Source organism: Phalacrocorax aristotelis, chromosome 1 (assembly GCF_949628215.1).
Source record: "Phalacrocorax aristotelis chromosome 1, bGulAri2.1, whole genome shotgun sequence".
Lineage (NCBI taxonomy): Eukaryota > Metazoa > Chordata > Aves > Suliformes > Phalacrocoracidae > Phalacrocorax > Phalacrocorax aristotelis.
This window is the reverse complement of record NC_134276.1, coordinates 137,318,203-137,332,884: the sequence shown is the minus strand read 5'-3', so window position 1 is coordinate 137,332,884 and position 14,682 is coordinate 137,318,203. Positions and strand designations below refer to the sequence as shown.

Here is a 14,682-nt window from a genome sequence, read left to right as displayed (position 1 = left end):
TTTTTTCTTTTTGTGCATGCATTGCACGCTGCAGAACGAGTTGCAGCACAGAAAAACCTGTGAGGAAAGGGGAGAAGATTATTTGCTGTAGAATAGTCTGCTCATAGCTGATAAACCATCACCAGCCAATCAGCTAAGCCATTGTTACCCTCTTTGCTCCTACAAGAGGCTGTTCTCATTTCATTGGTAGGTCTCAGGGACTGCAAGTGTTGTCCCTGAATACTCCTGCAAGTGTGTTCACTCCCTCAGCAGTATGAGTCCACCTGTAGTATTGCTTCCTTGTGGATGACCTGCAGGCTATGGGTACTAAGTCAGGGCGATGTGCTCCTGTGTAACGCTGGGCGGCTGCGGACGTGCATGTTCCTGCTGTGTTTGCAGAGGCGGGTGCTTAACCACAGCCCTGCTGCCTTTGAGCCCCACTTGTAATAGGGGCCCTGCAGCTGGGCCCCATGTGGGGTGGGTTTGCTCACGGAGAAGAGTGTTGCCAAGAGAGCTGGCTTTCCTGGGGTTACTGTTTCTAACAAGCAGGGAGCGCCACCATCTCTGAACCATGGCATTGCTTGTGCACTCTCTTCACCTGCCCCAAAGTCTGGCTTAAACGTTACATCTGGCACAGTGTAAGGGTTCATGAAAGCTAGTTCAGAAGTGAGTAGAAGAGCTGAAAAGACAACAGAGAAAAAGGTCAAGAATAACGTTAGAAAACATCTGTGGGTTTTTTCTTGTTTTGATCTACCCTGTATCTCTGTGCTCCAAGGGTCCTAGAGGTGTTTTCTGGGCTGAGAATAATTTAGTTCAGTCCCTTGGCACTCTCAGAAGTTTTGGCTTTCTTCAGTACTCAGAGTATTTTTCTGCCTGGTCAGAGACCTGTATAGCCTGGCAAATTCTTTCTTACAGTTAATACAAATTAATTTTCTGCTCCAGATCTTCTACCCATAAAAGCAGTGGAAGTTTCTCCAACTGTTTGTGTTTGTTCAGTTCTGCTCTGAGCTCCTCCCTTGCTGGGTATCTAAAGCATCTTTTTAATTTGTGTTACAGTTAATTTGTGCTGGATTTGTAGACTGACCTGTTGCCAAGTATTTCTGACAATTGGGGGAAGTGATACACTTCCATTACCTTGGCCAGACTTCTGGTAAAAATTCTTTCCGTGTTCCTCAAGAAGGATCTCCTTTCTGTGACCACTTGATATTTGTGATTTGAGCTTCCACTCAAAAATACGTCAGAATTTAGATTTGTATCCAAGTGCAGAGTACGTGAAGAAGTAGCTTCTTTGTCCATTGGAGTAATAAGGATACATATGCCCTAATAATTCATGGTTGTTCCTTTTGATGCTGCATATTTACTCTCTGACCACTGTGTTCAAAAGGAGGGTAGTATTAGGTCATATTTTGGAGAATGTTTTTATTTTTAATTATACAGAAAACCAGTTTTCATCAAAAATGTGTTTTCCCAGCTTTTTTTGGTCTGTTTCACTGGTTTCTCCTGCCAACCTGACTCAAGTAGCACTCTAGTAGATGCATACAGAGAGCAGCCGTAGTTTTAAAGCACTGAGTCAGCTCTGGAGGACAGTTGGTAGTACTTGTGATGTATCAGGTCTTTACTTCTAATAGAAACTGTCAGTTCCTACTAGAATAAAAGATATTCGGGTCTTTGTGTTGCAGAGGTTTCTTAGGAGACTTCCCTGTTTACCTCTAAGTTTAGGGTCTTATTTCAGATGTCCCTTGATTTGCAGTAAGAATAAGGCAGGGTGAAAAGCACATCTGCTACGTGCGTTGTTTGCAATGCTGCTTTTAGTGCATCATAAGTTTCTCTAGGCAGGAGGAAGCTCTAATGAGGTAATGTAGCTTTAGGGGTAGTAGTCTCTTCCTTATTTATTAATGGTCCTTTACGTTGAGGGAAACAGCTCCTCCAACATTGTCCCTGTTCTCTGACAAAACAATCTGTTTAAATTTTCTTCATCTTCAAATTTTCTTTTAAAATGTGAAATGGCTTCAGATATCTTTTTCCAAATTACCATTGAAAATATAATCATCTCACAATATTAAGAAATGCAACTCCTACTGTTGCCCTATTCATTTATATGAATGAAGGGGAAAACAGGGAAAGACTAGACTGGAGTGCTGATCAAGGCACAAAAGTAAGCCATTTTTCTTCTAGTCAAGTTCAGTTACCATATGAAATTATCACTGTACCATGCAAAAATTGTCCTGCTGCTTCTAATAATAGCATGTTTGTTAGAAGTTTGAAAATGTAGTACAATTAAATTGTCTATAGTGTTTTAATATGTATTTGAGAATTTCCTTGACTGTTAAATTGTGTATGGTTCATTCTTTAGAAAAAACTTGTTATACAGTGGTGACCTATTCTGAAGGATGACAAGGCTAATGTTGTGTCCCTTAGCTGTCTGCAGTCTATTCTGAAAGGATGTGCGGGCTGTGTGGAAATTACAATGGTAACCAAGGGGATGATTTTCTTACACCTTCTGGCATGGTTGAAGCTCTTCTGGAAGATTTTGGAAATTCCTGGAAGCTCAATGCAGACTGCCAAGACTTGTCAAAACAAGACAGTGACCCCTGCAATCTCAATCCTCGTTTAGGTACTTAACTCCATCCAAAGCTAGAGTGTACAGCAAACTGTGAACTTCCATTTTACATAACAATAAAAATTAAAAATAAATAAAAGAAAAATAAAGACAAAGCTAGTGTTGCCTGCATTACCAGTGGGGTGGCTGTAATCTCTGTTTAAGAAAAAAATAAAATTAAAAAAAAAGGCAAAACCCCTAAACAAACAGAGATACGCTGATTGACACAGGCTTCCTGAGGAAAATGTAAAGTTTTGTGAAAATTTAAAACAAAAGTCAGTAATGTGGGATCATGCTGCTGTTCAGTTTGGACCACAGTCAGAGTTAAAGCATCGCAGCCACCGCACAAACTTGTGCCACTGAAACTACTCTTACAAGTGATAGCAATACTGTGTTTATCCTCTGGGTGGACAAAACACCTTTTGTCTTCACCCCTCTGTCCTTACACCTTATATACTTTTCCTGATCCCTTGTCTCCCTTCTTTTACTGCATCTCAACAGACAGCCTTCCTCTTTCCCACCATACTGCTTGGCTGTCCTGGCTGGACACAGGGAGAAATTCTCAGAGCAATGTTCTTGTCCCAGGTGTTAAAGCAAGCTCTAATTTCTCAGAGGAGCAAGTACACAGAAAATTTTATGGCCATAGATCAGAGCAGGAACTGTAGATTTGTAAATGTAGTGCAGCCTAAGAAGTTTAATTTTGCAAATATAAAAAGCAGCAGAAAGCAGAGGCCCTGTAAAAGGAAGTACATCACCAGAAATAGTGGTATCAGGTTATAAAAGCATTGCTTTTCCTTGTTTTGTTTTACTAGTGAAACATTATTCTTGCAGTGGAGCTTGTGAGCTATGATGCTATCTATGCCTACTTGATCTTAATTTATTCTTCTGTGTATTTTGGGTTTTTTTACAAAAGAAAAAGTAAATGATTACTGTGGCTCTTCTAGCTTTTCTTGAAAGCCACTGATTGATTCAGTGCAAGCATGTAATTTTTCTCTTTTTAGCCAAATACGCGGAGGACTCCTGCTCAATTCTGATGTCTTCTGCATTTGAACCCTGTCACCATGAAGTCAGTCCCACTCCCTATGTGAAGAACTGCCGCTTTGATGTTTGCTCCTGCTCCAATGGCAAGGATTGTCTGTGCTCTGCTATTGCTAATTATGCAGCAGCCTGTGCTAGGAAGAACTTCCTGGTCCAGTGGAGGGAACCTGACTTCTGCCGTAAGTGAAAGGCCTAAAACGTGTTTATTTTCCTTGTCTTGAAGGAATTTCTTGGTAATGTCAGATGAGAACTCTAGAATGAGATGATTTCTGAAAGGTGCCACATCTTTCTTTTGGCAAATGATGAGAGAGTATATCTTTCCTCCATTCTAGCAAGGATGCAAAAACAGTTCACAGAGGCTGCTCAGCACTGGGGGAGAGAAGCAGTCATCTGACATACGTCAGCAGAGCTTTTGACTGGATTTCTGTTTTCAGCAGTATTTAAATTCCAGCTACTCACCTGGAAACTTTCTGAATATCCCAGGGTAGGAATCTCCAAGGGATTTGTAGTAATGCGTGAATTTCTTTTTTTGTACCTCCTTCTTTTGAGGCCCAGGCTTCCCAGATCCTGATCTTGTCAGTGACTCCTGACTTCAGCCGAAGTTGAGGGTATGGAGGATGGACAAAGGCAGGTACTTGGTCAAGTGTTACCATAGAACAGAACCATAGAAGTATAGACAAACTTATATCAGAAGGGACCTCTGGCAGTCTTCTGGTACAACCCCTGCACATAGCAGGGCTAACTTACAGCCTGGGGTCTTGACTGGACAAGTTTTGAATATCTCCAAGGATGGAGATCCCACAACCTCTCTGGCATCTCTCAGCAGTTTGATTATCACCCTGTCAGTGCAGAGGTCTGAGATCTCTGTCAGATCTCATTTCACGTACACCATTCACGTAGTGTATGAACATAATTTTTCTAACCACATATGATCTCCTTTCCTTCTTCTCACTGTAAATTCTAGTGTGAATTGGCAGCTGGTTCAAGATGAGATTCTGAACCTTGATCAACAGGCTGTGGGTGGCACCACTTAGCTACTCAAACAAGAGCTTTGTCTGTGGCATTTTATGTAGACATTTAACTTCTATGAAAGTCAGCAAGACGAGTTTTGAATTCCCCTGAGGATAGTTTGCAGGATTGTACCTGTAATAAATAGCAACCCTGGTTCAAAATCTTGCAGTCTAAAAGGTGAGATGTTGCAAGAGGATAGAATGAAAATTCAGACTGCAGGTTTGGGTTGCAGAGGTGAGGTGACAGAAGGAGAAGGTATTTTTGCATAGATCAGTCCAGTGCAAGATTAATAGCCAAACTGCTAAGAAGCTGGAGCAGAGTAGTCAACATCTTTTATTTCTTTTCTTTCTCTGTTAGGTCAATGTGGTAGGAAAAAATCCATTGCAGTGGAATTTTGATGGAACGTGGGCACCCTTTTCCCCATAAATATTTGTGAAATGGATGTTTTTCCATTTTCCCGAGCAACTTTGCTATTAAGGAAAGAAGACAATTGAAAATTTTGGGGAAAAGCATGTATGCTTGGCAGCCTTCCAGATCTGTTCCGCTACTTCATCCCAAACAGGGGGTGGGAAAAACATTTATAAACTGAGTGTTTAGAAATTGGAAGAGAAAGAGAAGTCACTGCCATTGCAGCTGGTCAGGTCTGTAGCTGTAAGGTCAGTGACTACAGCTTCTGCAGGCCAGAGAGTATTTACTGCGAATAAGAACAAAACCAGTTTATGTTAAACTGCTGCATGGTTTCATAATATTTTACCTAATTTATGTAAATGTTCAGATAGTGGAACAGTAATGTAATAAAAATCCTTTTAAAAATGTGCAGGTCTGGAGGCTGAAAGAAAGAGCATCGATAATGCACCATTATTCTTTCTGTAATTGAACAAGTCAATTTTCACAATTAATCTTTGATAGTGCAGAGCTGCTTCCTCCTTTCTGTGCATTACGGAGAGCTTTATGCTCTCATAAAGTGACGATTTCCCTGATTGCAGATCCATCAGCCCCCATTAAATAATCCTGATGCCCCAGACATCTCCTGTCACATGAAGGAGAACAATCCCTCTTTTAATGGGCTTGAGACGTGAATGTGCAGGTTGCATAATTTCTGCTGATGGCCCAGTGCACTGAACACGTGCTCTGCTCCTGCCTTGGCCAACAGAGATTCAGTTTCTTGGGAAATGACTTGACAGAACCAGTTTGCTTGATTTGAAGTGTATAAGTGGTAGGGAGGTAAGTCATTAGTGCAGCACAACATTTCTGCTCTGTGTCAAGCTAAGAAGCGCATTCATCTCCCATGTCTTTGAAATTATTTTAGTTGCAGTTTGATTGTTTAAGAGCTTGTACCCTTGCAGCCCACCATGAATAAGCAACAGCGCCAATCCCTTCATCCTGCATGGAAGAAGCAGGTAGGCCATACTGTAAAGGGCTCTCTCTCTCATGCACATGCATGTAAAAAACTGGGTAAAAAACTCGCTGGATGCCTGGGCCCAGAGAGTTGTGGTGAATGGAGTTAAATTTCGTTGGTGGCTGGTCACAAACTGTGCTCCCCAGGGCCCAGTACTGGGGCCAGTTTTTAATATTTTTATCAATGATCTGGACGAAGGGGTTGAGTGCACCCACAGTAAGTTTGCAGACAACACCAAATGGGGCGGGAGTGTCGATCTGCCTGAGCGTAAGACACCTCTGCAGAGGGACCTGGACAGGCTGAATCGATGGGCTGAGATCAACTGTATGAGGTTCAACAAGGCTAAATGCCAGGTCCTGCACCTGGTTCACAACTCCATGCAACGCTACAGGCTTGGGGAAAAGTGGCTGGAGAGCTGCCTGGCGGAGAAGGACCTGGGGGTATTGGTCAATAGCTGTCTGACCATGAGCCAGCAGTGTGCCCAGGTGGCCAAGAAGGGCAACGGCATCCTGGCTTGTGTCAGAAATAGCGTGGCCAGCAGGATTAGGGAAGTGATTGTGCCCCTGTATTCAGCACCGGTGAGGCTGCACCTGGAATACTGTGTTCAGTTTTGGCCCCCTCACTGCAAGAAAGATATTGAGATGCTGGAGTGTGTCCAAAGAGTAATGGAGCTGGTGAAGAGCCTAGAGAGCAAGTCTCATGAGGAGCAGCTGAGGGAACTGGGGTGGTTTAGCCTGGAGGAAAGGGGGCTTGGTGGGAGACCTTATTGCTCTCTACAAGTACCTGAAAGGAGGTTGTAGTAAGGTGGGTGTTGGTCTCTTTTCCCAGGTAACAAGTGATAGGACAAGAGGAAATGCCTTCATGTTGCACCGGGGGTGGCTTAGATTGGATATTAGGAAAGATTTATTCACTGAAAGAGTTGTCAAGCATTGGAGCAGGCTGCCCAGGGAAGTGGTTGAGCCACCAGCCCTGGAGGTATTTAAAAGGTGTGTAGACATGGTGCTTAGTGACATGGTTTAGTGGTAGATTTGGAAATGTTAGGTTAATGGTTGGATTCGGTGATCTTAAGGGTCTTTCCAACTTAAATGATTCTATGATTCTGTGTCTCGCGTGTATATGTGTATGTATGTATTTTGGCAAAGGGGAGTCGGTCAACACATCCATAGATCTTTCTTCAGGTTTTAGGACCTGTTGATAAGCCCACTACTTTCCTTAGTGTGTTGGTGCTAGGGTAGTTTATTGTCTTTGCATGGCTTCTGTGGGACGATTTGTACAGGATAAATCCAAGATTGGTGAAGCAGAGAGTAGGGAATTAAGGGTAGGCTCTGAGCAGCATGTGAGGATGGCTGTGTCACATGGTGTGGCTCAGCATGCCAGCTGGAGCTGGTGGAGCAGCTGTGTTAAGTCTAGTCCTGACAGGGTGTGTCTTCACTCAGAGCCTCTAAACTAGGTGTGATTATGTTTTCACCTTGTGCTACCCAAGAAACTGTTCAGGATTTATGCCTCTCTCACTCTGGGTTGAAAACCCACCCAGAAGAAGCTGGATGAACTATCTGATGGATCCACATTTTTCCAATGCTCTCCAACTATTTCCTATCTTATTCCTGGTACAGACTGAGCTTTGGAGCACAGCAATGGGCTGTTTCAGTTTTATAATAGGCATCCATAGAGACTAGATGCACCTTGCCTTTTCCTCTATTTTTCCTGGCAATAACAGGATTTTTTTTTTTTTCAGTGACAGTGTATTGCAAAGTGTACAGACAACAGTCTCCTCCCAGGTCAGTTGTCTTGCATTTTGCAGTTAAAAAGAGATGCTGCTGGGAGGTGATGGAACTGCGTATTGAGACTTGGAGGGTGAACATGGCATTCGGTAGCATAACTGGAAAAATGGGGGATGTTTCTAAAATCTTAAGAAGCGTATAGGCAGGTAGAATGAGTTACAAAGCTTTAGCTAAGAAAGGGGTCCACTGCAAAGTTGTCCCTGTGGGCAGGGAGTATTATCACTAACTAGAAAGCAGGGCAGGATGTTGAGCTCAGTTATTCTATCTTTGAATCTTGAAACTCTAGTAAACTGGCTGCTGAACCAGTTCCTTGTTTCCAGGGGTTCCTGTGTAGCAAATCGTAGTTCTGGCTGAGTGTTCATGGTTGTCCTGCTTGCACGTGCCTTTAGTGATGAAAGTTACTTTTAAAATGGTCTTCAGCCCTGGGCTGTACCTGTTCAGTATTTGATTTACTGCAAAGATCATGTTTATGTAAATTAGAAGCACTGTTCTGAGAATAGCTGCCAAAGATTCCTATAACTGTGAGTGAATCTATCATCTATTTCTGAGTTAGGACGTATTTACTCTGCCTTCGGTGTTGATCAGCACACCTGAATTTCTTGGGCTGTGTAGTGAAAGATACAATAAGTAGTTTGGGCACAAGTCCCAAATTTGGGGCACCTTTACTCTGAAGAAAGCTTCAGGTCACCTTAGATGCCTCTGGGCTGGATCCTCAAGTTAGGGGCTTTGCTCCCATGTATGGAATTTCAGGTGCCTCAACAGAAGTTGGGGAGATGTTGGTGCAACCATGCCTCCCCTCAGCAAGCAAAAGTAATTCTTCATTTCAGAAGAAATTTGTGAAGGTAAGTATTAGACATTGGTTAGCATACAGGCCTTGCTTTGTTAGCCTCAGCGTTAGTTCAGCCCTGCTAGCAGCAGGTGAGGCTGCAGGGCTGCAGCCTTGCTATAGTTTTTCCTTTACTGCCATTGCTGCTGCAGTTCCCAGGGGTGTGCGCTCACGCAAGAGAGGTCAGGGATTATTGGATCATTCTGCAGGGATGACAAGAGGAAGAGCTTTCTCTGCAACATGTTGATCTTGGTTTTAGCACAGTACGAATGTGCCAACTTTTATTCGCAGCTGCTCCCCTCACTCTGCTGAACATCTACTCTGATAAACTATCTCATCACCTTACACCTCTGGCCGTTTGCTTTGGAAGGTTGCTACAAATGGCAGGTTTTGTAAATCCTGGCTATCAGGAGGCGTGTTAAAAGCCCTTGATAATACAAACTTGTTTTCTCATCTTCTGAAATAGACGAATTAGTGTTGTTATAGCTGCCACCTAGTGCCGATGCTGATGTATGCAGAGGAGATTGCCTCAAAATCAGCACTGTGTAACTAAGGAGAAGTTTTATAAACAAAGAAGCCAAAATGGCTCAAAAGGCCATAATTAGGTCTCCATAAAAGTGAATTAATCATCAATTGTTAGTACCCAACGTGTTGGCTCTGATCACTAAACGACTTCATTATTTGTGACTGTTTCCACAGAAAACACTGAGAGCTTCTGGGATGTGAGGCTTTAAACTATCACAGCACCTGCTTATCAAGGCAGAAACCTACATTTCTGCTTATTTTGACCAAATTATCCCTAACCATGTTGCAAAGGAAGATAAGTGTGAATTTGTACATGACCCTTGTAATGCTCTTAAACTGTAGATCCAAGTAATAACAGAGCTTGGACAGAGCCTGTGTTTTTCATTCTGGATGAAATTTTTTGGATGGATTTGCATCACAGGGGTTGCAGTCTAATCCTGACATTTATTGGGAACTGCTTGTCATAAGGTTTTGCTTGTGTGTATATATAAGCAGTGCCCTAGAATTCACTGGTGCTGCAGAACTAAGGAGGGACAGTGTAATACAGGCCTCCATCAATGAGTAAATTGAGTGAATAAATTTTAATCCCCAGTTTCCCAGTTGGGTTTAGGTAGCTTTTCCTTTAGTTGCCTTTGGATCAAATGCCAGTCTCCCTGATGTGCACATCATTCAACAGCAATGACCTGTCCTGAAGGCCAAGTGTACCGTCAGTGTGGGATGCCGTGCAACCAGACCTGCAGATCTCTGTCCTACCCAGATGAGGACTGTGAAGAACTCTGTGTGGAAGGATGCTACTGTCCCCCTGGGCATTACCTGGACGAGCGTGAGCAGTGTGTACCAAAGTCCCACTGTTCTTGTTACTATGATGGTGAGATCTTCCAGCCAGAGGATGTCTTTTCAGATCATTTCACCATGTGGTAAGTGCAATGTTCATAACTCATCCCTACATGCTGTGACTGTAATATTTGGATGGCTTGAGTGGTTAACTGGTTCAGTTCCCTTAACTCCACTGAAACTAGTTTAAAAGAGGGCAAGATTTCGTCTCCCACGAACCAAAGGGTGAGTTTTGCTGTTGCATCTGTATAAAATTTCAGATGCCATCTTAGAAAACAGTACCAAGCCCTGTTCATGAACAGTTCCTGCCAGTTTGAAATGGAGTTTAATTACTGACAATAGCTACTTTGCAGACTTTTAAAATGTCACTTTAATGTACTGAGATACATTTCTTAAACATTAAAACTTAATTACCTCTATCAAAGATACAAATATAAAAAAGCATTTCTAATTGTTAAATTGAGTAGCGGTACATTGAGAGGAGGAATGTAATTGCTGGGTGGCTCCTGGCATAGACCAGTTTGGGGAACAGTGTCTTCTCCTTTTCTCCTCTACCACAGAAGTCATAAGTTGCAGGCACTAAGTGGTCCCTACCTCTCTGCACAGCAGACCTGACTATTATCTTGCCCAGCTTTATGCCTGTGCAGATGCATTGGATTCAGCGGACAGGGCAAGCATACAGCTGGGTTACCGTGTTGGTATATTGCTGCAATTGTCTTAAGTAAGGTTTGCCTTTAAGGTTGATAAGCACAGTGAGTGGAGAGCAGCAGATCAACGCCAATGAGAGGTGTAATTTTGGTACTCTGACAAGTTCCCTGCAGGCCTGTCTGAAAACGACAGTGCGAGTGAAAGCCAAACATCACTTGGTTAAATATAAGCTCTATTTGTTTGTTTTTTGTTTTTTTTTTTTTTTTTCTTAGCTATTGTGAAAATGGTTTCATGCACTGCAGTACAAACAGAGCTCCTGGTGCCTTCCTGACAGATGTTTTCACTGATGAGAGGCCATCTGCCAGAAGTTAGTATGCCTTAAAAGAATAATTTTTTTTTTTTTTTCTCTTCAGTCTCTCGGTAATCTAGAATAGGGAAGAAGTACCAGAGGTTGCAGTGGCTGGTGATGTTGTGAGTCTTTTTCTAACCTTTTTTTTTTTTTTTTGTTACAGGATCAAAAGAACATGTTTGTGTGGGAGGGTGCAGGGCTTATTGTGTCCCACCTCTCAAAATTATAGTAGCCACTGCAGTCTCTCTTTAGTTGAAGAGGTTAAGGAGTCCCTTGGCAGTGATCTGAGCCCCCCAGTTGCTATTTCAGGATCACACATCAGTAACTAGTCAGCTTTATACTTCCTGCTTCTGACTAGCAGGTTGCAAGCTCTCTGTTCTCGTGCAGACAAAGCTTTTTGTGGCTTGAAGGTTAAAGTGCTTCCAGGCACCGAGTGGCCCTCCAGCCACCAGACTTATTGACATAAAACCTCCTGGAGACTGACAACTGCCTGCAGATCTAGACACTGCACTGGAAAATAGGACATCAGTGGTCTGGGATTTTTGAGGTTCCCCACTGATGTATGGATGGAGCTTATGGGATTGTGATGGAACAGGCGGGTCTTGGTAGACCACCAGTAATGGTGTCACTGGTTGGGCCCCACTGTCCTTCACGTAAAGCCTTCTAGGTGTATATCTTGTCAAACTCTTGCTGTAATGTTATTAAGACACAATTTTCCTGGTACTAGTGTATTAAGACTTACAAAACCTCAGAAAACCATCATTTCTAGCATAGCATGAAATGATAACCTGGAGTTTCTTAGGAAATCCTGGTTTTCTATCAGAACCTGAGTTCTCAAAGTGTTTGAAAACTTTGTGTTTAAGCTAAGGACATTGTTATTAACAGTCACCCATGTAGTTATACTCTGTGTTGGAAGTGAGTCTAAACACAATAATGTATGGTGCTGTTGCTTCTCAGAACACAAATTTTGTGCTGACATTGTTAGCGTGCGCTGCCTACAGACTGAAATATGTTTCACACTTAAGTGTGCTTGTAGCCCTAGTGCAATCTGGAATTGAACCCTTGTGCAGCTCCTTTTGCTTCTGTATTAGAACACATGCTTTTATGATAGCCTAACTGAGGTCACTTCATGGGAAGTGGGGACTATTACCTTTACCATGTCATGCATAGTGGTGTAGTAGCATTGTTCCATTTATATCCCAAATTAGTTTCCTAATAAAAATGATGATCCACCCTTTAGAAAAATACTGTGCTAACAATACTTGAGTTCTAATTGCAATTTTTGTAAATTTATTTTTTAAGTAAAAAGGAGTTTGACATGCAGATCTCCCATGGAAACATTTGTCTGTCCTGCAAACAACCCAAGAGCTGAAGGGTTGGAGTGTACCAAGACCTGCCAGAATTATGACTTAGAATGCATCAGCCATGGCTGCATATCTGGATGCCTCTGTCCAAAAGGGATGGTAAGCAGGCTCCACTTTATTTTCTTGCCTTCATTTTCTCCTACTAGTAGTCTTCTTGCAGCTTGGAAATATGCAGTTTTGAAGTTTTGACTCTGCCACATTGTGGCTGGTTTAAAATATGTATATTAGTATATCTAAATAGAAGATGAAGTTTAGCTTGTAATAATAATTGATAATCAAAAAGCCAAACCCCACTTTAAGACCAATTTATGTCTTCCTTCAATTCTTCTCCCAAAGTCCTCCTCAGTCTTGCTGAACTTCCCTATCAGAGAGACAGAAGTACACAGGCACCTGTACCCCAAATACCTACCCCACGTCCAGCCAAACCCTCCTGCTGATACTAGTTACCTCCTTGTCAAGTCTCCATCTCTGCTGCTGCCTTCCTATGCATTGTACCAAACTGAGAGTTCCCCGTGAGAAAGTACATAGGACATAAAACTTGCGAAGATGTTGCCAGAGGTTGTCCTAGAGTTGCAGATGGTGTGCTGAGCATGCTTTTTTCACTGGTAAGATGCTTTCTGGAGTCCAGGGTCATGTTCCCCTGCAACCCTCAAATTTAATTATTAATTTAATCATTTTTCAATAGAGCAAATAGCAAATAGTTATTTGCTAAGCCAGTGACTGTTAACTCAATGTTGATTTAGAGCCCTGACAGAAAGCAGATGGAGTAGAATAGACAGCAGATTGCTGCTGTTGTTCTCTGAGCAATAGAAAAATAACATCAGTGTTCGGTGCTGTGCAACATAATCTGGGCAAGTGAAGAGCTGTGCACAGGATCTCACTGGGGGCTGGGGCTATAGTCCCAGGCATCATGTGAAGAGAATAGAGGTGAGGCACACGGTACACACTTTATGAAGTTAAGTAAATGGCACTTTGGAGTTCTTTGTCCAGGAAAGAACTCCTGGACTCCTGGTATTAAGAAGTTTGTGATGTTCAATTCATGAAATGCAGATGAAAATACCTGGTGGGTGCTGGAAAAAGAGAGTGGAGGTTGTGTCTTTATTTTGTTTGAGGGATAAAATACTCTACCGTTGTGAGACTTTATTTGATACCTGTGGTGCTTAGAGACATGCTGGTGCAGTTCTGTGCCTCAGAGGGGTGTATGGTGAAGCAAGATGTTTTCAAATGCTACAACTCAGGAAGTCGAGAAATGCAAAAGATTACTTTCTTTTTTTTTAAAAAAAACAACTCTTTTATACCTGCTTAAGGTGCAGGCTCCGATTAATATTCACTGGCCATAGACTGTTGGCAAATGAAGGTGTGGGTTATTTCTTCTAGGGTTGAGAGGCATGTTTATGTTTAGGCTTCAGCTCTAAAGAATTGTCTTCATCCACTAGTTTAAATTCCATTTAAAAAAAGCAATTAACTTTCCCTGGAACCAGTTATTTTTATAAAGTTGTGGGGTTTTTTCTGCATCTATATGAATACAGGTGGCTTTCTCCCTCAAAATTCCTTCCATTGTCTTACTAGAAACAATAAAACAAAAAATAGAATTATCATAACAAGGTAATCTCTAGCATTAATATTAATTTTTTTTTAAACTTTGCTACTACGTTTTTCTGATAAACACACATTTCTGTAAATAGATGCTATTGCAAAATAAAATGCCAGCTGTAGAAAAAAATCTCAGGCTTGTGAAGTATGTTAGTCGCCCAAAGTGAAAAATACAGAAGGCAATTTGAAGGCATTCATATCAACGTTGTGCAAATTTTCACCACAATTTTAAAACAAGTGTTACTTCTTTTCACAGTTCAGTTTTTAAGCATCTTTCCCTTTAGCGAAGAATATTCCTAAATAGTAGCGTGCTAAGTTTACTTACAAAAGTTTGTGTACTTGTAAAGTTCCAAGAGCTCCAGTGTGAATAGGTCTTTCTCTGTACATAAGAATTTGATCTCTTTGATTTGGTGAAGGGGCTCGGGATTTGGTTTCAGTTCCAGGATATGGTAATAGTACACTTTAGAGGTGATCATGGAATACAAATTATGATAACTACTCAACAAAAAAAAAAAAAAAAGGGGGGGGGAGGAAACCCTCCCCAAAATGAACTTCCTAGTAATTAACATTCATACATTTAGTGTGTAATTATATACATTTAGTGTAGAATTTCATATTCCTTTTCAGTAGACTGGAGCTATCATTCAAACAATTGTTTCATAAAATTCTTGCCAGGAGAAGCAGACTTTGGCATTTTGGAATTGGGAACTCCAATTTACTCTGCAGTGATGTGAAA

At 41.8% G+C, this 14,682-nt stretch overlaps 1 protein-coding gene across 1 annotated transcript in view; it reads left to right on the top strand.

The window, feature by feature from the left end:
- VWF (von Willebrand factor) overlaps positions 1–14,682 on the top strand; it is a 141,034-nt gene that overhangs the window by 34,373 nt on the left and 91,979 nt on the right. The window contains exons 14-18 of the mRNA XM_075111545.1: positions 2,398–2,593; positions 3,580–3,795; positions 9,835–10,075; positions 10,913–11,007; positions 12,292–12,452. Of these exons, the coding sequence (XP_074967646.1) occupies positions 2,398–2,593; positions 3,580–3,795; positions 9,835–10,075; positions 10,913–11,007; positions 12,292–12,452 (909 nt within the window). The remainder of the gene's footprint in view (positions 1–2,397; positions 2,594–3,579; positions 3,796–9,834; positions 10,076–10,912; positions 11,008–12,291; positions 12,453–14,682) is intronic.